Raw genomic sequence first — 24317 nt, forward strand, 5'->3', positions numbered from 1 at the left:
TTCTCCTCCCGCTGGCCGTCCCCGTCCCCGCTTCTCACCCTCATCTCACCCCTTGTCACAATCATGAGCGACCCAAGACCGCCTTCGCCATCCGCCCTCGTCGCGCACCCTGATCCCGACTCCCGACCCTCCACACAGCTTCCCGGTCCAGTGACCCTCGAGAACGCCCTCCACGCACGCATCGATGCGTTCTCACCCCTCTGCCCATCTGCACGTACGTCATACACTCGCGTCGACTTCTCTGGAGGTACCGGCGCGAACACTCCACGACCCGATTTCACAGACGACGTGGACGATGGCGACGTCGACGAGGAGCAAGCAGGTGCTGGCGAGGATTCTATTCCGCAGACCCCCCAGGTCTCGCTTACCTTCCTCCTCGTGTCTGGGCGCCGGAGAACCATGTCATTTGAGCCGGAGACGACTGTTGGGCGGGTCAAGGAGCTCGTGTGGAATGCCTGGCCAAATGGTAAGCTCTTGCGCCCTTCCCTCTTCAATTGGTATGGCTCTTGTGATCTTGACTAATTCATGTTCACCCAGACTGGCAAGATGAGCGACCTCCGGCACCCTCGTATCTCAGGATACTCCACTTGGGCAAGATATTGCAGGACGAGGATTCTCTTGACAGTGCGTCTTCTCATCTGCGCCTCGTGGCGGTCTGCCTAAGTGCTTCCATGCAGAACTAGCATTCCCTACTCAAGTGCCTTCGTCGGCACCTTCCTCCACGATTGTGCACTTGTCGATCCGAGCATATGCCCCTCCATCAGAGGACGTGCCGAAGAAGAAGCGCCGTAGTGCTGCTACGGGCGCAGGAGAAGGTGGGGATGAGGAGAACGCAGGTTGCTGCTCTTCGTGTATTATTTGCTGAGAAGATGGAGCTGGGTAAGTGCTCGAGACTTGCCTTCGACCTAGACGCGCCTATGCGCGTTTCTAATTCACTCTCGGTGGCATTAGGCAAACTTCCCTGCTGGTCAAGCGTAGGCTGGTCATGCTACACGTCTTCGCCCCGGCTCCGCTCCTGTCACCACCCCGCAAATTTTCACTGTTCGCTTGCGCCCGACTGCGTCCCGAAGCGCGCCCTCGGCTTCACTCCTCTCCGATTCCGTGTCCTGAGCGGTCCATCCGTCGTCTTCTCTTTCGCGTCTCGTGGTCACCTCTAGCGTACTCTATACCCTCCGGGTCACCTACGTGGCGGCGCGCGGCCTCGTATCACACGTCGTGTGCCGTCCAAAGCCCCATAATTCCTCGGACTGGACCTGTCTCGCCCTCCCCACCCGTCTCCGGCGGCGGAACGATGCGAGGCTGCATCAACTTTCCCCATCTGCTCACGTTACGAACCGTACGCTCCGTCACGCCCGTGCTTGACTTTTTGTGCTCCATCCCCATCCGCCAGCTTCTTGCGTGGAAGACGGCTACGTTCAACCATCCGCACGCGTTTCGGACGCTCCCTGAAACACGCGCAAGGGTTCTCGTCCGCCGTCCCGCCATTCCATTTCATTCTACATACATACGCATCAACCCCACTCGTGCTTGGTCTCACCCCGAGCGGCGAGTCGTGCCGCCCCACTGTCCATAATTACCCTCCCGTCACATCGTTCTCGTTTGTCCCGGTTTACTCTCCCGTGGTTCTTTTGCTGATCGGATGGAGCAGGACAGTCTATTGCCGTCTACGCTCTCTTGCTCTGCTGCGTGTATTGTGGGCCCGCGTGTGCCCCGTACCAGTATGCATCACGCTCGCTCTGCGAGCCTTGTACTTACCACAACGTTCATCTGTATATTAGCCGCACATACACCCTTTCTCTCCGATCATTCTCTTGCGAGCAATGTTCCCTCGTCGATCCCAACTAAGCCTTGTGTGTGGCTTCGAAGGCTGAGCAAAGATAGTTAACTCCATCTGGACCTCGAGGTTGGCCGCCATAAAACGAACGAAAAATGCGGCCATCGGCTTCGTAGGCGCTACCAGGGCTCGAACCTGGGTTTTGGGAACAATCAACGAGATCTCACAAGGGAGGATATCAGAATCCCAAGTGATAACCACTACACTATAGCGCCTCGAGATTATCATTGCTCTTGTGGTGACTCAATCTGAGCATTGCGAGTAACTCAAGCCAAATAGTTACCTAACTTTCGTCTAAGCACCGTCATGACCTGCCAGGCATGGGCAGGGCTACAGAGCACGAATTTTCATGACTTCAAGTGTAAGTTTCAGCAACCACTCCATGCTCACAGCGTGGGGCTCGCCCACTGTTCGCTTCGTAACATCTAACTCCTAGCTGGCAGTCCCGCCCGGCATCCTACTCATCCCCGGACGTCTTGTTCAGTCTTCTGACAGACATCAGACAGACTACCTCAGTATCAACCGCCGGCCGCGGGGTGATATTATCTTCGCATCCACATCGGACATGTGTTCAATAGCTCGAGTTGGTATTCACCTTCAACTTGGGCCAATACACGCTGACCTCCATGCCAAACCTCAGGCTCAGGCTCGTGCAGGATGACGCACTCCGAAGTTCCCTCCCTCAGAAGCTTTCGGATTTTCCACCTGGCATTGAATGCTTTCGAGGGCATCAACTGCTGACAGTGAGAGGGTGGATAGCGGTTACTACGTGCACGGCGTGAGTATTTGGTCATACAGGAGTCAAGAGGGTGGTCCATTCATTCGCCGCTGTCTATAAATTCCAGGGAGGAGGATGAACTCGCCATCCTACCCGCACGTGTATCAGCCGTGTCTAAGTCCAGCTGTGTGGGTGGGAGTCCCACCGGAAGGAAGATAACTCAGAGCGCCTCGGCATCCTGGAAGCATCGCAGACAACATGATACAAGGCGCATCTGGAAAGCGGTTTCTGACTTCATTCCTGTTCTATGGCCGTTTGTCTCCTTCGCTGCTAAGCTTGTCCAATCATCTGCCTATGGGAGACAAGTCGCTCCCCACCCAACAGGGAAGTTTCTCACACGAAGTAAAGGTGCGCTCCCACGCATTCACTTCTCGTATGTGCTGCAGTGCTGCAGCACATCTCAACTACGCTTAAGAGGGAGGAGACGGATACGACAATGGTCCGTCCCTCCAACGAGTGAAGGTTCATAGGTATGTGACATGGCACGTTGTGCTAGGATCGTGCCTACAATGACCGATTATGTTCAATCCCCTTAGATCGCCATGCCGAAGAAGTCTGAGAAGCCGTGGTGGTGGTACAAGAAGCAAGAGAAGAAGACGGCAAGGCAACAACTCGAACCGGAGCAGCAGCCTGAGCAGCAGCCCAAGGGCATCCTGAGCCCCGCGGTAGAGCAGATATTCGGCAGACACCTCATCCATGACAACATCTTCATCTACCTCTCTGCCATGTCCCTCGCGCGCATGGCGATGGTGTCCCGCGACGTCCGGGCGGCCACGCTCGATTTCACCGTTCGCGCGTATAACCTCAATCGCCGCCTCTCGCACTTCTTCCACGACCCCCTCTCCTTCCGTGCGCTCATGCAACGCACCCGCGTGATCATATCCTGGTCGTTCGCGCTCCAGTTCCTCGATCGAAGCTTCTACCCCGAGGCCGATCTCGACCTCTACGTCCGCACCGAAGGCAGCCACCGCGAGATCGGCCTCTGGCTGCAGGCTACGGGCTACGCGTTCAAGCCATCCTCCGAGCAGGCGGAAAGCTTCCTGGAGGAAGCGGCAGAGCTCGACGAGGAGTGGACGGACTACGGCCACTTGCGATGCCCTTCCGCCGTATACACGTTCGAGCGGCGGGTACCAAACCCTGACCCAGATGTCATCGACACCAGGAAGGTGCAAATAATCGTGCCGCCGCCGAATGGCCCGGACCCAAACAATAAATACTCGCTTATAGATGTTGTCATGCGTTACCACTCAAGTACGTTGGCAGAGAGCGTCGAGTCGTCGACCGGGTCGCTGATCCTTACAACATCCTTCCGTAGCATGCGTGATGAACTTCATCACCCACGACACTGCGTATTCCCTATACCCATACGCTACCTTCGAGAAGCGATGCGCTCTCGTCTTCATTGATGATGACCGCTCGAAGTGTGCGCTGGCAAAGTATGCCGCTCGGGGCTTCAAGATGCTGAACTACGACGTGAATTTTTGGCGCAAGTGCCCGTGCGGCGCATACAAGGATTCATTCTGCTCTCCCGGGTTCCTCATAGGCTGTTCTAGCAAGGTCGGAGACCGCTTCACATGGACCATGCCCCTCGATCGGGTAGGAGGTTCACCGGGTAATGCGGCGCGCTCCCCTCCGCAGTCTGACCTTTCTTCCGCGGTACGCTGGACTCGGAGCAGCGGCCTGTATCGCTGCTGGAAGGTTTTCGAGTACGGTTCGTCGTTGACTAGCACTACTCGATTTCGGGTGAAATCCTGATACTGTTCGGTCACGATCTATGGCATGAAACTCGGTGTAAACTTTTCTCCTTCTATATCACCATCTCTGAGGGCAGTTGTTGATAATAAAATTACGAGATCCAGTCGACTGAGAAAGGGGTTGCCTGTAGTTAGATACCGAAGATATCAATTGAACATATCGTGCTATGAAGTTATGCTTCCTGCAACTTACTGCTGCTATCTGAAGCACTTCATCTGTGAATGCCATAGTATGAGTGACCGGGGTCGGGTGCTCTGAGCTCAGTAGGTGGGTCTGCCACTGCTCCCATTGACAATGATTCAATGAGTCTGACTTGGAGTCCGAGTCAACATCCTGTACGGTGCTGCCATCAAGTTGTTCTCCTTTCTTCATGAACCATACATGATAGTCAAGGAACTTGAGTACAGTCTGCGATTATGGCTTCGCTCGTCAGAAGTCCCGCGCGGAGAACCAGTGGCACCTGACACCCGTGGGTGACTCGACGAGCAGGACAGCCGTTCGCGGCTTCTGTGAGTGATCTCACGGTGCACCACAAGCTACATAGGCATGAGACCTCATCTTTGTTCTAGCGTGCGTCAAATCCAAGCCGCAAGAACAAATGGCTCAATTTGGCAAGGTGCCGTGGTTCGGCGGCGAAAGCACTATTTACAGCTCGACAGCTCGATACTCAAGTTGAACTATGACATCGATCATTCGAGGTAGCAAGTTCGAGCTCATCGGGCCCAAAGAGACCAATTTACTGGGAGGCGAGCGTTGTACTCAAGCGTGAGGTCATACTTACATATGTCGGCCGCACGCAAGCTTGCTTGAATGATTACACGGTCCCGCCGGCCGGTAATCCCAAGTTGGTAAAGTTTACACCACGCAGTTTTCAGGTCATCCTCCCCGAGCGGAGTGCTGAGCGCTGACTGTCCTTGTGTGCAGGATATCGGTCTCCAGAGACAGTGAGTTTTCAGCTGAAGAGTCTCCGCTCGGGGGTACGGAGTTCAGTATGACGGCGATCAAAGATACTAAGCAACGATTCTGAAGAGCACAGCTCTTTGTCGTGTCGATCGAACGTCGATCGGAGAATGCGCTTACCAAGCAGGAAAGAAAGTAAAAACTCTGCGGGCGCCTCCACTCCCAAAAGGCCCCGCCCGGATGTCCGGTCGGATTATCGCTTGTGTGAGGAGACATTGCGTAAGTCATGTCCTGATTTCCGCTCCTCAACCGCACACCCAAGTTGGAGTCGTTCTCCGTGCTTCTTCAGGAAACATGTTGCGGAAGATACGAGAACCCACAGTCGGGCCCGCTTCAGGCAGTGGCTAGGTAAAGTAGTATTTAAGGGTACCGACGTTGACCCAGCCATCCATCCTCACAACACACCTTTCAACACTCCCACTCATCCAAAAACTCAGTAAATATGCCCGCAGTCACTTCCGGAAAGGTCCTCGTCACCGGCGCAAACGGTTACATCGCCGTCTGGGTCGTCAAGTCCTACCTCGAGAAGGGTTTCGCCGTGCGCGGTACGGTGCGCTCCGAGAGCAAGGCGAAGTACCTCCGCCAGCTCTTCCAGTCGTACGGCGACAAATTCGAAATCGTGATCGTCGATGACATCACGAAGGTACGTCTTCGCCCCTCGCCCCCCCGGCTCCTCGTTGCCCAGCGGTGCTGACTTCTGTTCTCAGGAGGGTGCCTTCGACGAAGCCGTCAAGGGCGTCGACGCGATTGCACACACTGCGTCGCCTTTCCATAACCGCGCAGACGACCCGAACGAGGTCATTGTTCCCGCGGTTCAGGGCACGCTCAGCGTCCTGAACTCCGCACTCAAGCACGGTGCGCAGACCGTGAAGCGCGTTGTGATCACCGCATCGTGCGCGTCCATCCTCGAGTACGGCACCACCCCGAAGGTGTTCTCCGAGAAGGACTGGAATGAGCGCGCGATTCGGGAGGTGAACGAGAAGGGAAAGGCGGCGGCGAACGGGGACAAGTACTGCGCGAGCAAGACGCTTGCCGAGCGCGCTGCGTGGGACTTCTGGAACAAGCACAAGAGCGAGGTCGCTTGGGATGTTGCGGTAATGAACCCGCCATACGTGTTCGGCCCCGTCCTGCACGAGGTGGACCAACCGGAGAACTTGAACGAGTCGGTCAAGCTTTGGTGGAACGCAGTCGTCGCGGGAAAGCTCAGCAACGAGGAGCTCGTCACGGTTGGGTATGTCCATTTGTTGGATGATTAAGTCTTGAGGTCTTTGCTAACTGCGCGGTGTACAGATCTGCCTGGGTAGACGTTCGGGACCTTGCAAATGCCCATGTTCTCGCCACCACGACGCCCGAGGCCGGCGGCGAGCGCGTCATCATCAGCCCCGGTGTCTTCAAGTACCAGGACTTCGTCAACGTCGCCCATCGCCTCTACCCCAAACTCTCTGCAGGCAACACGTCGTACGACCCCGCGAAGGCCGTGCACATGATCTCGTACGACACGAGCAAGGAGCGAAAGCTCTTCGGCATCAAGTACCACACGGTGGAGGAGACGACGAGGGACACGCTGGAGGACTTCATCAAGCGTGGCTGGATCTCGGTATAGATCGGACATATGTATAATGCACAGTGCATGCTCTTGACGGCCGGGGCTCGTCCCATCTGTACAACCTACACATAATTGACTGTACCATATTCACATGATCGACTAATCTGTAGACGCGTAGAATACTCGCCATTTCCTCGTTGGACTGCTTGAACACAGCATGATGTTTTGGCTCCGAGTAGAGGACTAGCGAGCAAGGGAGCTTTCCAGTGAACGGTTTTATGTAACTCCCACTGCTTCTCCTCGAGACGAACCACAGACCAATAGTATCGGAGGCATCGACTCGTGCTTGGACTACTCACCATCGCGTTCACGGTCGACATGGTCCTTTTGCCATGGGGGGAATTCTCACGCACACTGCCGCAATCAGGGTGCGAATAAATTCATTCATTAGTCGTGAACGAAGCCCCATTATCCCTGGCGCCGTATGTACGCGCATATATGCGCACGGGCTGAGGTATCTAGGTCGGACATGCTCAAAGGTCGGGCCGAGTGATGGCAACGAAGGTCTTCCACTCCTGGCGGTCCGCAATGGTGATATTGCAGGCCTCAAGGAGAACCTAGGTAACACACGAGCAGCGCAATTAGCACGCGTCACCAACAACGACGAACGACTCCTGGGAGTACTCACAACAGCACGGAGCGCCTCATCGCAGAGGGTGATGCAGTTGTTGTCCGCGTTCTGAATCGTCAAGCGCGACTCGGCCATCCACCAGAGCTGGGCGGGGTCGTCCGAGCACGTGTCAACGACGAGCGCGTTGCCGGGGGTGACGCCGTTGGCGGTGATGCAGAGGTCGTCATGGAAGATCTGGCCGTATTGCTCGCCTGCGGTCAGGTTGAAGAGCGAGAGGTCGGATGGCGTGCTGCTGCCGGGCGAGTCGACGAGGAGGAAGGCAGTCGGGACGTTGTTCGCCAAGGTGAGCGCGAGGCCACTGTCTGCAAGAGTCACGGGTCAGAGCGATAGTAAGGTGAAAGTGAGAGCGTGCTCACCGAGGTGGCTGTTGATGTGGAGGGGCGTGTTGTTGGGGATAGCCGCTTCGACGTAGGAGGCAGCGGTGAGCGCCGTGGCGAGAACAGCGAAGAAAGTCTTCATGATAGCGAAGACGTTGAACAAACAGCAAGGAAAGGATGGCAACACCTGTGTCGGGAGGAGAGGACACCGGTGTTCGTCTTACAGCTCTGGTGACATCCCTTATATATACGTGTATGGTACAGACGTCGAGCCCCCGGATCGACGAAGTTCACAGTGATGGTAGTCAGGAGGAGGGCGTAAGCGATCACATTGGAGCACGTTGAGTGAGTTCGAGCCTCACTGAGCGAGGCTGAGCGATGAAGCGAAGCGGTGTTGAAGAAGCACTGCGGGGAGGGCAGTCCGCCACGCGCATGAGCAAGTTCCGTCCCGCGGGCCGCAGGAAACGCAACGGACTGATCGCGCTGATCGTCGCAGTGGCAGGACAAAGGCTAAATGAGTCCGAACGGCCTTGAGATGCCGCTCACGACGCAACATAGGATCAACAACACTGTGGTGAAGTTCTTCCGGAGGTGATGAAGAACGTCTCTCTTGACTGTTGAGGTAACGACTCCAGAGTTCAATAGAGAAATCTACGTACATTATTCAGAAACAAAGTTGTGCCTGCGATCTCGCAGATGAGTGTTGGAAGATGATGTGAATGTGAACACACGCGGCCGAGGATGCATCATGCGCAGATGGTCATGGTAGAGGGTAACCGTCCTCCTCCAGCGTCTATCATGTAGTTCGCTGACCCGCCACAGATTATAGATTGCTCGACGTTCCTCCTTCTGGATGCCTTTGCTTCCTCCCGCCATGCGCCATGTGCCCTACTCGTTGCTACGGGATGGCATTGAACGGTGAACCTCGAACTCGCTTTATGGATATCCTTTCTGCGTAACTTTGGTCTCGACGCCTGCCGCAGATGTCGATTCATCGCCGGCTAGTGACTAGTCTGGTCAAGCCGACAACAGGCCGACTACCGAAATGACAAGGTACGCCGGCACAGTTCCAATCGGGTGCACGAGCGACAAAGATTTGTGCGGGTACGCTGTACGAAGGTGCGTTGGCTCTCTAGGCTCCGGCTGTCTTGTAGTGGAACCATGAGTAACGGGTACTGTGAGTTTGTACCCCCTGGGCTCCTCTCCTCTTGTCCCATATCAGGTTCTCTAGAATTCTAGTCACTCGTTGGCAATCGAGGTGTCTCAGCCTTCTGAGATTAACCCCCAGTGCACCTTTCCAACTTTCGACTGTCCGTATCGAAACTCCAAGGGGAGGGTCCCTCACTCGAATGTGCCACGCCCGCGAGCCTGCATGGTCTCCGATCCAAGCCTTTCGCGTAACAGTACTGCATGCATTGCGTCTCACCATGATGCTCCATAAGATGGAGACTACCCAACGATGGTCGATACGTCGGCTGATGGACTATTTGAGCTGAATGGGTCCTGGTCAGCCAAACATGCCCTCTGAACGTACGATCCTCAGCGACCTATTGCGCTGTTGAAAAGCAATCCGGGTTCCATATGCCAGTCCTGCCGCCCCACCGTCCTGACCGGACGCATCGTACAGCATTTCCCCACTTATGATGCACCGATTCCGTGGTGCACGGCGTACGGTCGTTCGCCTTTCTGCTGGACAGTCATCCTCACCTAGAAGCCAAGCGGTCCTCAAAGCAATATATGCCAGTGCGTCATGGGGTTCTGCTACATGCATAATGACTAGTACTGCATTACAGACTCGCATGAGTTGTCCAAAGCAGTCCGCCGCGTCGCGGATCAGAGCTTTCTCTCGGTGCGAGCCGTTCGGTTGTCCTCCGCTGTCTCCCCTCTGGAAACCCCGACACCAAGGACTGCTTTTCCCAACACCACAGCCATCCATCAGCGCGCGACAGCAGCTAAAGCGTTCTTCTGGCGGCCAACGTGTCCTCTTGCCCACTTCTCGCCCTGTAGCCTGGAATGCAGCATGTCAACACCAGGGGAATGTTACTCCTTGCGGCTTAGCTACAGGACACCTGCGGATTCTCAGGGTACGTGAAGCGCCATCACTCGCATTAAAGCCAGCCTGACACACTCTGAACGTTACATAGGTTACGTACGCAGCTTGGATGTCGTCTCATCGCACGCATATAAGTCGCTATCGAATAATGAGCCTCGTCTCTATACGCGGTGATGAGCGTGATCTGAGTCGCTCTTGCACTCGATCGCTTGCAGTTCGTGTCTCGCACGATGTATGCGCTTCTGGATTACTCGCCGACGCTCTGAATATACGCGTGCTGGCGGCGTAGCAACTTGACAATGTAAATGCAAGGTGAACGCCCGGAGTTCTTTCAACTTTCTCATCTGATGGGCCCTCCAAAATCAAACCGAACGGCGGCGGCTTCGGCGACTTCCTCAGAGCTTATAGTTGGACCTGCGTCCTGGCCAAGTGCAGCTATCGATTCTCGGGTCCTGATGAAGTCATAACAAGGGTTCTGTGTCACGGTCCAACACGCTCTGAGTTCACCGATATCAACCTAGCGTGTGAGTGGTTGCGCTTATGTGGACCCAAGTATACTTGTACTGAATCGGATAGCGCAGTCACCAGTGTTCGCAAGCGAACGTCTCAGAACCTCATAAGCGGTCGGGGCGACGCCCCTTTGCTGCCAGGGGGATCTCGCTTACCACATACGTACGTACCCCCTTGGTTGGCCGTTGATCGAAGCATCCTAGGTTCACGCTTGGGAGTGGGGACGTGCCAGCTGGGGTGTGCGGGGTACAATTGCCCACTTCTACTCGCCTTAGCGGTGATCACGGCTAGTGCTATTTACTTGGTACCTTTACCCGAGGTACCGCATAATAAGAGGAGAGCGAGTTGAACTTGCAGCTCCTCGTTCCCCGACCATCAACCCCACCCCACCAGAAATCCTCCCCGCTGCCATCACCATCAGTACGAAAACATGCCTGCAGTCGACGCTGGGAAGGTCCTTGTCACCGGGGCGAACGGGTACATCGGCGTCTGGCTGTGCAAGACACTGCTCGAGCGAGGCTTCTCTGTCCGGGCTACCGTCCGGAGCGAGAGCAAGGCGACGCACCTCCGGAAGATGTTCGCGTCCTTCGGAGACAAGTTCGAGATCGCCATCGTGGAAGACATGCTGAAGGTGCGAAGCCCTTCGCGTAGATCCCCGATCGAGAAATGCTGACCTCGGTGCAGGAGGGCGCGTACGACGAAGCCGTCAAGGGCGTCGACGCTATCGTACACTGCGCGTCGCCCTTCCACTTCGCGGCCAATGACCCGTCGGAGCTCGTAAACCCCGCTGTTCAAGGCACGAACACCGTCCTGACGTCTGCACTGAAGCACGCGCCCACGCTGAAGCGCTTCATTGTCACCTCTTCGGTTGCGGCACTGATCACCCCTTCGGCCGAGCTGCACACCGTCTCGGAAGCAGACTGGAACGAGGGCGCCATCGCGGAGATCCAGGAGAAGGGCGTCGAGGCATCCCCGCTTGGGAAGTACTGCGCGAGCAAGACTCTCGGGGAACGCACCGCGTGGGACTTCTGGGGCAAGCACAAGGGCGAGCTCGGGTGGGACTTGGTTGCGCTGAACCCGCCGTACGTGTTTGGCCCGGTCCTGCACGAGGTGGAGAAGCCGGAGAAGCTGAACGAGTCGATGCGGTGGTGGTATGATGCGGTCGTTGGCGGGACGATCGACAATGCGATGCTCGCTGTGCTCGGGTACGTACTGTTGCTGCTTCTCTGTGTAAGCGATTTGCTCATGGTGACGTTTCCAGGGTAGCATGGGTTGACGTCCGGGATATGGTCGAGGCGTACGTGCTCGCGCTCACCACACCAGAAGTCTCGGGAGAGCGTGTCGTCATCAGCGCAGGGCCATTCAAGCTACAGGACTTCGGTATGTCGTCGAATGGTCCTATCTGGCACGTATGAACCTGACATGGATGCTTCCAGTGAGTATCGCACATCGCCTACACCCACAGCTCCACGCGGGCAACACCGAGTACGATCCCGCGAAGGCAGTTCACTACACGACATTCGTAATGGACAAGCAGCAGAAGCTGCTTCCCTTGAAGTATCGCACCATAGAGGAGATGACGAGAGACACGTTGGAGGACTTCCGGGCACGAGGATGGTTCTGAGCGAATAAAGTACGATATATTATCGCATGTTGTGTACGGCAGTAATGAACAAGTGTACTCCCTTTCTTACCCCGTCGTGCGACCGTGTAGGGTGTGCATACTTCCTCGCTTCCGACCGCCAAGTTCGCGCTTGCAGGCCATGTAGACGCCTGTGCATGTTGACCTTCTCCCATTCCATGCAAGCACGTTTACCCAATCCAGCATCTCTATACGGACATGGCGACGATCACAGACACCCCAGGCACTGTTCGACGTGTTCCACGGCGTGCACGTTCTTCAACCTTTGCTCCGTCACGTTCTCCAAGCTCCTGCTTTAGTCAGTAAGTCACGACCTTGCTTTCGTGATCAGCATGCAACCGTGCCAATGGGAAGTTCCTAGGCTCATAGCTACCGCAGGGATTATCAGAGGCACACGGGCCGAGCAAGTGAGCATACTCACAGCAAGCACTAGGCAACCAGCTCCCACTCCGTCCGGAACACCGACCCAATTCCAGCTAAATCATCGTTTCTGACCTGGAAAGGTTCCTCCAGCTGAGCAAGCTTGAGAAGGGCGGTCCTAGAAGGGCTTCAGACAAGGGAAGTTAGACAGTCGGAGACCGTCCGGAGACGGTGAGCGTGAGCGACCCGGGGATACGGTTCGCACGCGTGCAATCGCGATCGATGACGCCGCGTTAACGACCACCGTATAAGAGCTCTCCCCCAAAGCACGGCTTGTGCATATTCCACCACCTTCTCCCCTTCCTTGGACATCTCAGAACACAACTATGAGCGGGAAGCTTGCGACCGGTGAGTAGCACTCTTCAGAACGACGTGCGCGAGCGGTAGCGGGATGGGACGCTCGGAGGAGAGGCTTCTTGCGCGATGTACATCCGGATCACTTCTCGAGCAGGTCGTGGTCAGACGGGGTGACAGTGAGGAGCGCAGGTGAGTGCACATGTGCATGCATCATTCGGAATCTACGCGCGAGGACGGTGGGCACTGCAGCCCCTCACTGTCGGGTGCAGGACGGACGCGACCTGTGAAGACGTCATCCGTCGCGCTCTCAGAATTGCGCCGTACACCCCCCTCCATGCATCGCGCAGCGCACGAAGTTGCATGCATATGTGCATTTGCCAGAATGTCGCGGTCCGCTTGGCATAACCGCGAGTGTAAAGTTCTTGTCCACTCATTCAGCCCGAGCAGCCACGATCGCGGCCGATGATGTCCTGTGTATGTGCTTCTTCGGGGCAGATGTCCTATCAGCAGTCATGGCGAAGTTACCAGGATTATCTACGAATAACAACTATGTACACCCGCGCCCCTTTGCATCATGGATGCATGCCCGTGCTTCGCCGAGAATGACGTCTGTCGCGCATTCAGCCTTACGTTGCTACTTAGTGCTACGCTGATGGACCAACGCTCACACCGCATTATCAGAATACTCTGCCTGGCAGAAGCTGCAGCAGATCTACGACAGCGAGCATGGGAAGCTCGTCCTGAAGGACCTCTTCGCACAGGACCCGCAGCGCTTCTCCAAGTTCAGCCGGGAGTACACCTCATCTGAGGACCCATCGGTGACCTTCCTGCTCGACTTCTCCAAGAACCTGATCACCGAGCCCATCCTTGCCACCCTCCTTGACCTCGTCCGTGAGGCCGATGTCGAGACCGTCCGCGACAAGATGTTTGCGGGTGAGCACATCAACACCTCGGAGGATCGCGCAGTCCTGCACGTCGCACTCCGCAACTTCGACGAGTTCAAGATCTCGGAGGCCGGTGTCGATGAGGTCGGCAAGGTCCTCGCCCACATCAAGGAGTTCACGGAGTCGGTCCGCAGCGGCGCATGGAAGGGCTACACCGGCAAGACGATCAACACCATTGTTAACATCGGTATTGGTGGTTCTGACCTCGGTCCGGTCATGGTCACTGAGGCGCTCAAGCCCTACGCCAAGCGCGACCTCACCGCGCACTTCGTGTCCAACATCGATGGAACGCACCTCGCCGAGACCCTGCGTGTCTGTGATCCTGAAACGACTCTGTTCATCATTGCCAGCAAGACGTTCACAACGCAGGAGACCATCACGAACGCCGAGAGCGCGCGCGACTGGTTCCTTGCTTCGGCCAAGGACAAGGCGCATGTCGCGAAGCACTTCGTCGCGCTCTCCACGAACACGAAGGCCGTCACCGCGTTCGGCATTTCTGAGGCGAACATGTTCCAGTTCTGGGACTGGGTTGGCGGTCGCTACTCGCTCTGGAGCGCCATCGGTCTCTCGATCGCCCTCGTTATCGGCTACGACAACTTCGAGCAGCTGCTCAAGGGCGCACACGGCATGGACAAGCACTTCAAGACCGCGCCGCTCGAGAAGAACTTGCCCGTCCTCCTCGCGGTCCTCGGTATCTGGTACAACGACTTCTACGGCGCGCAGACCCACGCACTCCTCCCATACGACCAGTACCTCCACAAGTTCGCGGACTACTTCCAGCAGGGCGACATGGAGTCGAACGGCAAGTCAATCACCAAGTCTGGCAAGCGCGTGAACTACCAGACCGGCGTATGTCCTTTCTCTCATTCTTCCTGCATGTGACGTTGCTTAAGGCTCTGCAGCCGATTATCTGGGGGGCTGCTGGAACGAACGGCCAACACTCGTTCTACCAGCTCGTGCATCAGGGCACAAAGCTGATCCCCGCCGACTTCCTCGCACCCGCCACTACTCACAACCCGATCGCCAACTCGAAGCACCACCGTATCCTGCTCTCCAACTTCTTCGCTCAGCCGGAGGCATTGGCCTTCGGTAAGACGGAGGATGAGGTTCGCAAGGTCAGTACTAGGGAGTTGATCGTGGTATGACATCCGCTAATGCTCATGGTTTTCCATAGGAGCTGGGTCCCAACGCCTCTGACCCGCTCGTGAAGTCGAAGATCTTCGAGGGAAATCGTCCCAGCAACAGCATCATCTTCCCGCTCCTCACCCCCGCCACCCTGGGTGCGCTCATCGCCCTCTACGAGCACAAGATCTTCACGCAAGGTGTCGTCTGGGGCATCAATTCATTCGGTGGGTGCCGTCTTCACGGAACGAACGGAATCAACCGCTGACAATGTCTCCGGCCTTCAGATCAAATGGGTGTCGAGCTTGGCAAGGTGCTCGCAAAGAACATCCTTAAGCAGCTCGATAAGCCTGAGGACGTTACCGGTCATGACAGCTCGGTACGTTGCGCTATTTAGACCTCGACCCCGCTCTCGATCAGAGTGCGGGGCGACTATCGCAGATGCTTACACAGAAGTTTGTCCAGACCACGGGCCTGATTCACTACTATCAGAAGTGGCGGAAGGAGTGACTGGTGGGCAGCCGTGCCCGATGGTAGGAAAGGAAGCCGGGGATGTCTGCATCGATGATCGGAGGCAACACATAGAGGAGTCAGGAACGGCATGGAGCAGTGTATTGCTAAGTGTAACAATTTATCCGTGATTTCTTACTCAGGCCGTGCCTCTAGATGAGTGAGGTTATCTCCTAAGATTGGGTTCGCCGCACCGGCTATCCGCCTTATCGCAACTCCCTTTCTAACGCGTAACTGAGTTTTTCTGCGTTCGCAAGCCTCTGCGGCGCAAGTTGTCAGACATTCTCTCGCTGTGGTGGATCGCTGCGGGCTCAGTAGTGCCCAGGAGTCAGTTTGGTATGTCGCAATGACTGCGGCGGGTCGATGTACACAGGATGAGGATCATGAACACAAGAACAAGTACGCGATGTGCAAGGATGGACCCATGACACGATATCTAAGCGCCTGCGTTTAAGCTGCGACGCCACGCTGCGTGGGCAGCTATCGTCCTCGGAGGTTTATAAGACTCGTTCAGAGCGAGGCGACCCTTCGAACACTGGGAACGCGCTCTGCGGATCCAGCAAACCCACCGAAAATCGTCGACATGGCGCCCGCTGGATACGAGCCGCTCAAGAACGAGCAGGAGCTCGAGGGCCTCCTCGAGCCCAACACGACTCCTCCCCGCACTCCGCGTTCCTCTCGATCCCGGCGTCTTGTCTTCTCCATCGTTGCTCTTCTTGGCGTAGTGGGTGTTACGGCATTCTACGCGCTCCCGGCGCGGAACGCTCGGTACGCGGCAGAGGTCTCCTCTGGCACTGGCAGCATCCTCGGCGACTCGGACGAGCATCTCACGCGTTGCCCGTCGAATCTCCCACCGCCCGCGACCCCGCCTGCGAAGACGAATCCGTTCGCGTCGCTCACCGTGCCGGAAACGGTCGCGATCCACGAATGGGTCTCGTCCCCCGCGCGCGGGCTGAACCTCACGGAGGGCACGAAGGCGCAGCTGAACGACAACTTCATATACCGCATCGAGGCGTACCGGCCCGCGAAGAAGGACGCGGTGCGCTACCTCGACAACCCCGACACGACGAACCCGCCCGAGCGCTATGCGCACGTCGTCATCCACCATGGCGCGAAGGCGGAGCCATACGTCCAGGACTACCTCATCGGGCCTATCCCCGTGAGCAGCAAGACGTCGATGCGCAAGCTGTCGGAGATATACCACCGCGACCCGATCCCGTACAACTCGCGCGGCTTCAGCCACGCCACGGAGCTCTCGCCTATTCTGCTCAAGGTCATGCCTGCCCTCGCTGAGGCTACCGAGGTTGGTTCATACTTGCTGTCTTCGTGCGCGAGGAATGCATGCTAATATGGCTTCGATAGGAACTCTTCGGTGGCTCTGTTCGTGGCCTGCCCAACGACACGCTCGTTGCTGGTACTTCTGCACCGTTCAGCTTCGACGGCTCCTTCCGTCGCAGCTGGGTCTCGTGGCGCCGTAACGTCCCTGGTCCTTGGCTCCACCCCGTTAACTTCTTCCAGTACATCGACTTCACCGGCACGGACCCCGAGCATTGGAAGCTCTTGAAGGTAGGGATCTGTCCCTCTCCGCACTCGGGAAACGTATAGCTGACTATCGCATCCCACGCAGATCGTGTACAACCACCAGGTCTTCGACACCATCGAGGAGTTCTTGACCGCGTTCCACAACGGCACCCTCAAGCGTCTCCCTGACCGCCCCGACCAGGACCCTGCCGCGGGCGACTGGAGCACGCGCAAGCGTCCTCAGCCATTCGCGCCTCGCGACCTCGACCATCTTCCTGGCCCGCGCTCGATATCGTTTGCTGGTCTCCGCTTCCGCGTCGACCGTGCGCTCCAGTATGTGAGTTGGATGGGATGGGGCATGTACCTCGGCTTCGACCGCGACATGGGTCTCAGCTTGTGGGACTTGCGCTTCAAGGGCGATCGTATCATCTACGAGGTGCGCGTCGTAGTCTTACACTCGAAAAACATGGAATTCTGACAACGGTTATTCGTTCTTTCAGCTTGCTCCCCAGGAGGCTATCGCACAGTACGGTAAGGCACAGTCGCGGCCATTGCATGAGGCATGGACTTACCCGTCGTCTTCCAGCTGGTAACGATCCTATGCAAACCACCACCGCATGGCTTGACCGCTACTTCGGCATGGTACGTGCTCCCATCGCCCGGATCTTGGGGAGAGCGTTGGATCACTCAATTTGTTCTCGCAGGGAGCCGGTGTTCGTGACATGGTCCCAGGCTACGACTGTCCTCACGAGGCGGTCTACCTCCCCGCGACCACGACTAACTTCGAGGGCTCTATCACTCGTGAGCGCGCTATCTGTATCTTCGAGCAGGACACTGGCCGCCCGATTACTCGCCATACTGGCTACTCTGAGGGCGAGTTTGGTGCGACTCGCGGCTACCAGCTCGTCGTGCGCTCGATCTCCACCGTCGGCAACTACGACTACTGTGAGTTCGTTCATAACTTATTGCAGCTTTCTGACTCTGACTGGGATCGCCACAGTGTTCGACTACATGTTCATGATCGATGGTACCATCGAGGTCCGCCTCTCCGCTTCCGGCTACTTGCAAGGTGGCTACTGGGAGCCTGCTCAGGAGGGTTACGGTACGGCTATCCGCGAGACGACCATGGGTTCTCTTCACGACCACGTCATCAACTACAAGGTACGCGCGATATATCTAGCCAGCAGGAAGATCATAGACCCATTCATTTGCTAGGTTGATCTGGATGTTGCTGGCGAGGACAACTCCCTCTTGTTCACGAGCACCGCTACCGAGACCATCACTCAGCCGTGGTTCGAGGACGACTGGGGCAGCGAGGTCATCCAACAGAAGATCTCGAAGAAGTTCATTGAGAACGAGAACGACGCGCTTCTCAAGTTCCCTCCGAACCTCCAGGGTGGCTACTCGCTCGTCAACAGGGAGGCTCTCAACCGCTGGGGCATCCCTCGTGGCTACGCCATTCACCCTGGTTACTCGCCGATCCACAACGTAAGCGTTTCCTTTTTGCACCTCGCCATATGCCCCTGTTGACCTCTGTACTTTTCCAGACCGTCGTTGGCTCGAAGCGTCTTCTGAACAACGCCAACTGGGCGCGCTACAACCTCGCCGTCTCGAAGCGCAAGGAGACCGAGCCAACGTCGAGCTGCCAGTGGAACATGCACCTGCCAGGCCACCCCGTCGTCGACTTCCATAAGTTCTTCGACGGCGAGAACATCACGCAGACCGACCTCGTCGCATGGGTCAACGTCGGCATGCACCATCTCCCGCAGGCCGAGGACTCGCCCAACACGCGCACGAACCTCGCCGCGTCGAGCTTCTTCCTCACGCCGCTCAACTACTTCGACTACGACGTGTCCATGGACTCGACGAACTCGATCCTGCTCACCGCGCCCACGAAGCCGGGCGATGCGTGGTCGTACGACGACTATGGCGTCGCGCCCGCACACTGCATCCCCCCCGCTGTCGCGCCGTTCGAGTACCTTGGCGTGAAGACGTTCGGGCTGGACGGAAAGCTGGCGCCGCCGACGACCGCGGAGGAGATGCGCAAGAGCGCAGAGCTGTTCCATCGCATCAAGGTCGAGCTGTAAGTTGGGGGTTTTCTGGTGGTTGGGGTTTCCGGGATGGAATATCAAGGGTAGAAGAGGCATTATTTCTATGTTCAATATACACACATTTTCGCTAGAAGCATCGCTTGCTGCTACTTGACTGGGAATTGAGGGCTGAACGTTGTCCATCAAGTACTTGGCAAGGTATTCATCGCGTGATATGCGCGAGCGTGCCCTGTCCCACCTGTCATGGTAAGGCTCGACGAGGCACGCAAAGTGCCAATTTCCCCGCAAAATACAGTGATAGATGTCCTACATACACCGTCTGGGCAATGGTCTTCGATCCTTTCAATTTCGCCTGGTACTTCAATATGCTCAGTACTCGTCCCCGAATTGCCCTCGCGCCCCAACATAGTCGACGAGGGGAAGCGCATCTCCGTAAAGCCGCCAACGACACTCCGGGATCGGATCCCGGTCCTCGTCCTCGTCATCGTCCTCGTCACACTGGTCAGCATCATCCTCATCTTCCTCGCTTTCGTACTCGTCTTCGTCGTCTTCGTACTCCTCTCCGTAGTCGTCATCCCCGTACTTGCCGTGGTCACGGTCCCCGCGAACACGACGCATCTGCTCGTTCTTTTGGAAATCTTCGCCCCGGTTGTAGTGGGCATCGTCGTTCTCGAGTGGCGATCCCTGAGGCAACGTCTTGGCGGCGTTTCTAAAAGGAATGACCCACGAGTGACCATCGTCCACCTGCCGATGGAGCCCGACAAAGAAATGCGCTACTTCCTGGGCGTCGAAGGTCGCCGAGGGAGACCGCGGATCGAGCATCCGAAAGCCGCGTGACGCGTATTTATCGAGTGCTGCTTTCGTACGCTTTGACTTGTCGCGCGTAAGTACAAGAGCGCTACTCAGCTCGAAGGTGGCGTAGGGGTACAGCGAATACGCTGCGTCGTGCGTGATCACGTTAATGACGCAAGCTACGGAAGTAATGTGCATTCAGCGGGACAAGAACGCGTCGTACTAGACGGAGGAGCACTACTCACTCGAATGGAAGTTGAGGATGGTCTGGAGTGGGGAGCGGTGGTTGCTGCTAGGAATCACGAGCTGGATCTTGCGCACAACCTCTTCTCTAAGATCGTTTGAGACGTGTTTCTCGAAGGCGAACACATCGGCAACGGCCAGTCCTTCGCCATAGCGCTGGAGCATTGCATCCACTACCTCGAGCTCCTGGACTTCCCCGTCGAGTGTGCTTTCCTGGCCCGGATCAGGCTTGTACGTGTATCCCTCTTTCTCCAGCCAGCGCCCGACCTCGAGGATCCGTTCGCACTCGGAGTCGTAGACATCATAGTGGATATAGAGGTCAAGGTCCGATCCCGGGAAAACGGTCCTGTCGAAGAATTGAAGCGCGAAAGACCCGGAGATGAGGAGGTAGGTGCGCGCCATCAATTTGCGGAAGCCGACGGGGTCACTGAAGTAGTGGCCGAGGCTCCGGTCGATGTCGTACGCGCGAGTGGCGAAGTCGATGGTGGCCTCCCGGACTTCGCGACACAGACCGGACATGCGCGCGAATGAGCCAGGCGTGAGGCGCGAAAAAAGGTTGTCGTACACCAGATGTCTGGTGAACATTTGAGCCGCAGCAGGATTGAGGATGCCCTTCGTCACCGCGGACGTGCCACTGGCGGGCAACCTGTGAAGTGCCATGATCGTCTGCGAGGGAATGTTCGGGGAAACTTAGTGTGTTGCTATGAACTTATTCGGAGACGAGTTGACCTACCTAGTAGTCTGAGGGATGTCTGAGGGATGGATGGTTGAGAAAAACCTGCGGGATGGACGGTTCATCCTGCACGCGCTTATTTATGTTGTGCGAGGCCCTTTGTCGCGTGGCTTTGTTCAAGTCGAATCTGGGTGGAGGCAATAATAATCGATGGACTTCATCGGTCAAAGGAAAGTCGTCAAAGCAGAATATGAGCAGAATTGTGACAAAGCAGGATTACATGTCGAGTCCGAAGGCGTTCTTAATCAAGCCGTCAATCATAGCACTCCAAAAATCGGTTACGACGACATAGAGCATACCGGTACGATCTATTGCGCCCAACGTCTACGCAGATACATCGTCGGGGCATCTTCGTGCTTCTCCGCAAGGTATGCCTCACGAAGCATTGGCAAGACGAAATCCCACCTAAAAATACAGTCAGAAACAACCTTTCGAAGCGAAAGCGGAGAACTCACCATGTCCATGCATCGGCGATATCTTCCCGCTTCTTACCTTCTGGTATCTTGGCATGTTCCATCCTTCCTTGGCTGCGCAGGAACGGGAACAAGCTCTCGATGTACTCCGCGCTCGGCGCCGTGTACCGCCAGCGGAAGACTGTCGCGTTGATGGTGTCAAACGCGAGCTTCACCTCGGACGACCACTTGATCATGTAGAGTTGCCAGCCACACTCGGCGACTGGGTCCCATCCCGGGTCTTGACTGGAGGCAGACGGCAGAGGCGGAGGCACGACACCGTCCATGTCGAGCTGTATGACCCACGACTTGTTGTCACAGACCCAACGCGGGGTGTTGATGAAAGCCAGGGCGAGTAGAGAGGGTTGCCTGGCTCCGAACGTACCAAGAACTTGTTTAGCGGAGAGGGGTTCGCGGGCACGCGCCAACCCCTGGCGGAATATTTGGCGAGCGCATCCTGAGTTTGAGACTCCAGGTGCACCACAAGCGCGTCGCGGCGCTCGAACGTTGCGTATGGGTATGATGAATACGCAGCATTGTATGTGATGATTTTCATGACACAGGCTAAAGGACAAGCACGTTAGCTCCGAAGAAAGGCATAGAACGGCTGAGCATACTGGAGTGGAAGTCGAGGATGGACGCTAGGGGCGAGACCCGAGATACGATGACTTGGGCCACGCGCACCTCACCATCCTGAGAAGTGCGCTTGAATGTATATACCTCGCGCAAGCTCCTTAAGGAGTACAAGATCGACGCCTCAGTCTGATCTTCGATGTCGTCCACGTCTATGTCGATGTTTGCGCAAACGTGTTCTGCTTCGTCCTTGTAGGCCGGAAGCTGCCAAGACCTGGGGATGAACTTGTATCCCTCCTGCTTAAGGTATCGACCGACGTCAATGATATTGTAGTCGGGATGCAGGTAGAGGTCGAGGTCCGAGTCTGGGTAGTACGTCCGGTCGAAGAACTACAGCGCGAACGATCCAGAAATGACTATGTGCGTACGGGCCATGAGCGAGCAGAAAATGAGCGGGTCGCTCACGAACTGCGAGAGCCTCCGGTTGATGTTGTACGCTCTGGCAGCGAAGTCCTTGGTGACCGCGCGGGTGGCGCGGCGCGGTTAACAGAAGCCATGCGCGTCAGCGACAGGGGCATGAGGTAGGAGAAGATGTGGTCGTAGATAGGGTGCCTTCTAAACAGTTCCAACCCCGGATTGGATGATGGATCTACCTCCATTGTCGTCTTCATCGGTGACCCTGGCAAACGTGGTTAGGCCAAATCATGGTAAGCAGGAGAAAATGATGACAGCGAACGAGGTACTTGGAGTGAACTCGGCTCTGATGATGTGTGACCTACCTCACGGCTTCCCGTAGGCTACTTGCCGTCGTCAGCAGGTTGCTGAAGTAGGAGAGTCAGCCGACGTCGATGTAGATGGTGGTAGGTGGTAGGAGGTAAGTAATTGCATTTGACAACCGGCAAAATCCGACAACCGGGGGGCTTGGAAGCGCTCATAGCACTGTTGGCGACTTCCACGATCGAGCAATCCAAATGGCATAGGAGCGATGCGAGTCAACAACACTGCTGGTGAGTGGTGATGACAGGAAGACACAAAATTTATTCTGACAAAACAGTATGATGAAGGTACTGCAACACATCACGCTACAGCTACTATCTGACTTGGTCCTTGCAACAACCGCAAGGGTGTTCCCCTCCTATGGCGTTCCGTACCGCGGAGACGAAGAGCTAGCATGTTTGCTATGACTCCCACTTCGTCTCTGCGCTGCTGGAAGCATCGTAGACGGAAGGCGAAATCGTGTTCGAGCAGCTCCCTCCGGAGGTCTCCGAACACTCTGCCCTTCCCGCCCCACAGCATATGCAATGTCCATACGACTACTCTGACAATAACTTCGGGCACCTGCTCTCCCATGGTCTCTCGTAATACTGAGAGGTTGACACGCAGAGCCTCAGCTTCAAGTCCGGTGATCCTGCACCGCTCGCATCCCGTATGCCCCTCGCTCTGATTAGTCATAGACACAGTCGAGTCTCCTAGGACAGCCAGGATGCGGACGAGTTTGATGGCTAGTGCTTCAGGACTGGCGAGGAACGCATGCATGGCCCTTGGGTGGTCCTCAGGAACCACCCTTGACGGTCCTTGCCATAATGCTGCGGTAATCGGTTGTACGTTGGCGAGTCGCCTCGAAGGCGAAATTGTAGCCAGTCCCATACCAGTGGGAGGTCCACCGCGAGGCAAACTACTGGTGTGTTGGATACGGTTTCGCAGAGACAGAGTTGTCGAGACGAAGGACAATACTTCGTCGACCATGTCTAGGTCAATCGAAGTCGGGTCTCCACCGTGTCGAGGGAATTGATAGCATATCAGGAGTAACCCGGAGATTGAGAGGACTTCCATGAGTGTCCTTCGCCCAAGCGTCTCCCCTTTCAGCAGTCGATCCTCCAGCCTTTGAAGGAAATCGGGATAGGCATATGCGAGCGCCCTCACGACTCTCCAACTGGCACCGACGTCCACATCCCTCGTATGGAACTTGCGGGTGTCGGTGACATCTGGGCGTTTCAGGCTATTCGTGTAGATTATATTTGAGAGGACGCGCACGGCGACGCGCAACGGCCGACCTCGAATCAGGTCTGCAGTCGCTGATACCATGCGCTGCAAACCGCGCTCCTCGAGGATTGTCGCCAGGAGTGGCCTTGCCCAGTCAGCCTCCTCGTGCTCGAGAGGCTTCCCACTGAGGGCCGCATAGAAGAGGTGCTCCGTGATTGCGCCAAATGCCGCCCGGATGTCCGAACTGTCCTCCGTTCCACGGGCTTGTATGTTGGTACTGATAGCCTGCATGGCAGCCACGAACCCTCTCGCGATAGGCTCGGAGCTTCGAATGTCTTCGTATACGAGCTCCGACGACATTTGAGGGTAGTTCTCCCCCGGACTCTTCGGCGCACCACATGCGAGCTCGACAAACCGACAGGCGGCTCTGTAGACCCATCCTCGCAGCTCGCTCGTGCTGATTGTAGACCGTCGGGACTGGTGAGGCTGATCCGTTGTGGGTAGATGGGAGATATCATAGTGAGGGCGGGGGGCAGTGGGGTTAGGTGGGAGAATATACCAGAAGATACGGAGGATCGAAGCAGGCAGGG

The 24317-nt window shown here is 56.5% G+C and overlaps 11 protein-coding genes and 1 non-coding gene across 12 annotated transcripts; 8 read left to right on the plus strand and 4 right to left on the minus strand.

Moving 5' to 3' along the window:
* Positions 1 to 63: 63 nt before the first annotated feature.
* On the plus strand, positions 64 to 865 carry L226DRAFT_456020 (uncharacterized protein; the record flags this gene model as incomplete). The annotated part of the gene is made up of 3 exons (XM_067675274.1): positions 64 to 466; positions 538 to 624; positions 678 to 865. 3 exons carry the CDS (start codon positions 64 to 66, stop codon positions 863 to 865), a joined length of 678 nt encoding a protein of 225 aa, XP_067539861.1.
* L226DRAFT_246005 (uncharacterized protein) lies at positions 781 to 1699 on the plus strand. The gene is made up of 2 exons (XM_067673224.1): positions 781 to 1597; positions 1649 to 1699. Exon 1 carries the CDS (start codon positions 986 to 988, stop codon positions 1571 to 1573), a length of 588 nt encoding a protein of 195 aa, XP_067539862.1. The 5' UTR covers positions 781 to 985; the 3' UTR covers positions 1574 to 1597; positions 1649 to 1699.
* A 249-nt stretch (positions 1700 to 1948) lies between these two features.
* L226DRAFT_t44 lies at positions 1949 to 2049 on the minus strand. The gene has a single exon. It is a non-coding gene; the product is annotated as a tRNA-Gln (tRNA).
* A 660-nt stretch (positions 2050 to 2709) lies between these two features.
* Positions 2710 to 4396, plus strand: L226DRAFT_246104 (uncharacterized protein). The gene is made up of 3 exons (XM_067673225.1): positions 2710 to 3082; positions 3149 to 3863; positions 3928 to 4396. Exons 2-3 carry the CDS (start codon positions 3155 to 3157, stop codon positions 4365 to 4367), a joined length of 1149 nt encoding a protein of 382 aa, XP_067539863.1. The 5' UTR covers positions 2710 to 3082; positions 3149 to 3154; the 3' UTR covers positions 4368 to 4396.
* Positions 4397 to 5623: 1227 nt separating this feature from the next.
* Positions 5624 to 7221, plus strand: L226DRAFT_550772 (NAD(P)-binding protein). The gene is made up of 3 exons (XM_067682775.1): positions 5624 to 5970; positions 6035 to 6558; positions 6618 to 7221. The coding sequence occupies exons 1-3, from the start codon at positions 5770 to 5772 to the stop codon at positions 6928 to 6930; spliced, it is 1038 nt and encodes a 345-aa protein (XP_067539864.1). The 5' UTR covers positions 5624 to 5769; the 3' UTR covers positions 6931 to 7221.
* Positions 7213 to 8167, minus strand: L226DRAFT_557925 (uncharacterized protein). The gene is made up of 3 exons (XM_067683209.1): positions 7921 to 8167; positions 7562 to 7866; positions 7213 to 7490 (listed from the first exon to the last, which is right to left on the minus strand). The coding sequence occupies exons 1-3, from the start codon at positions 8021 to 8023 to the stop codon at positions 7407 to 7409; spliced, it is 492 nt and encodes a 163-aa protein (XP_067539865.1). The 5' UTR covers positions 8024 to 8167; the 3' UTR covers positions 7213 to 7406.
* A 1249-nt stretch (positions 8168 to 9416) lies between these two features.
* On the plus strand, positions 9417 to 10542 carry L226DRAFT_246257 (uncharacterized protein). The gene is made up of 3 exons (XM_067673226.1): positions 9417 to 9965; positions 10026 to 10458; positions 10516 to 10542. The coding sequence occupies exons 1-2, from the start codon at positions 9522 to 9524 to the stop codon at positions 10221 to 10223; spliced, it is 642 nt and encodes a 213-aa protein (XP_067539866.1). The 5' UTR covers positions 9417 to 9521; the 3' UTR covers positions 10224 to 10458; positions 10516 to 10542.
* Positions 10543 to 10561: 19 nt separating this feature from the next.
* L226DRAFT_501822 (NAD(P)-binding protein) lies at positions 10562 to 12136 on the plus strand. The gene is made up of 4 exons (XM_067677849.1): positions 10562 to 11075; positions 11129 to 11649; positions 11706 to 11824; positions 11881 to 12136. The coding sequence occupies exons 1-4, from the start codon at positions 10875 to 10877 to the stop codon at positions 12066 to 12068; spliced, it is 1029 nt and encodes a 342-aa protein (XP_067539867.1). The 5' UTR covers positions 10562 to 10874; the 3' UTR covers positions 12069 to 12136.
* Positions 12137 to 12832: 696 nt separating this feature from the next.
* L226DRAFT_567443 (glucose-6-phosphate isomerase) lies at positions 12833 to 15379 on the plus strand (the record flags this gene model as incomplete). The annotated part of the gene is made up of 6 exons (XM_067684030.1): positions 12833 to 12854; positions 13485 to 14596; positions 14650 to 14862; positions 14922 to 15096; positions 15157 to 15248; positions 15335 to 15379. 6 exons carry the CDS (start codon positions 12833 to 12835, stop codon positions 15377 to 15379), a joined length of 1659 nt encoding a protein of 552 aa, XP_067539868.1.
* A 583-nt stretch (positions 15380 to 15962) lies between these two features.
* L226DRAFT_567444 (amine oxidase catalytic domain-containing protein) lies at positions 15963 to 18987 on the plus strand (the record flags this gene model as incomplete). Its single annotated transcript, XM_067684031.1, has 9 exons — positions 15963 to 16682; positions 16742 to 16945; positions 17007 to 17336; positions 17401 to 17431; positions 17487 to 17542; positions 17605 to 17845; positions 17901 to 18061; positions 18116 to 18388; positions 18448 to 18987. 9 exons carry the CDS (start codon positions 15963 to 15965, stop codon positions 18985 to 18987), a joined length of 2556 nt encoding a protein of 851 aa, XP_067539869.1.
* A 333-nt stretch (positions 18988 to 19320) lies between these two features.
* Positions 19321 to 20646, minus strand: L226DRAFT_567445 (uncharacterized protein; the record flags this gene model as incomplete). Its single annotated transcript, XM_067684032.1, has 2 exons — positions 19321 to 19922; positions 19989 to 20646. 2 exons carry the CDS (start codon positions 20644 to 20646, stop codon positions 19321 to 19323), a joined length of 1260 nt encoding a protein of 419 aa, XP_067539870.1.
* A 524-nt stretch (positions 20647 to 21170) lies between these two features.
* On the minus strand, positions 21171 to 22403 carry L226DRAFT_543365 (uncharacterized protein; the record flags this gene model as incomplete). The annotated part of the gene is made up of 6 exons (XM_067682196.1): positions 21171 to 21479; positions 21500 to 21640; positions 21745 to 21839; positions 21861 to 22134; positions 22162 to 22257; positions 22293 to 22403. 6 exons carry the CDS (start codon positions 22401 to 22403, stop codon positions 21171 to 21173), a joined length of 1026 nt encoding a protein of 341 aa, XP_067539871.1.
* Positions 22404 to 24317: the final 1914 nt, after the last annotated feature.

The sequence above is a fragment of the Lentinus tigrinus genome, assembly GCF_003813185.1.
Source record: "Lentinus tigrinus ALCF2SS1-7 unplaced genomic scaffold L226scaffold_4, whole genome shotgun sequence".
In the NCBI taxonomy this organism is placed as follows: Eukaryota; Fungi; Basidiomycota; class Agaricomycetes; order Polyporales; family Polyporaceae; genus Lentinus; species Lentinus tigrinus.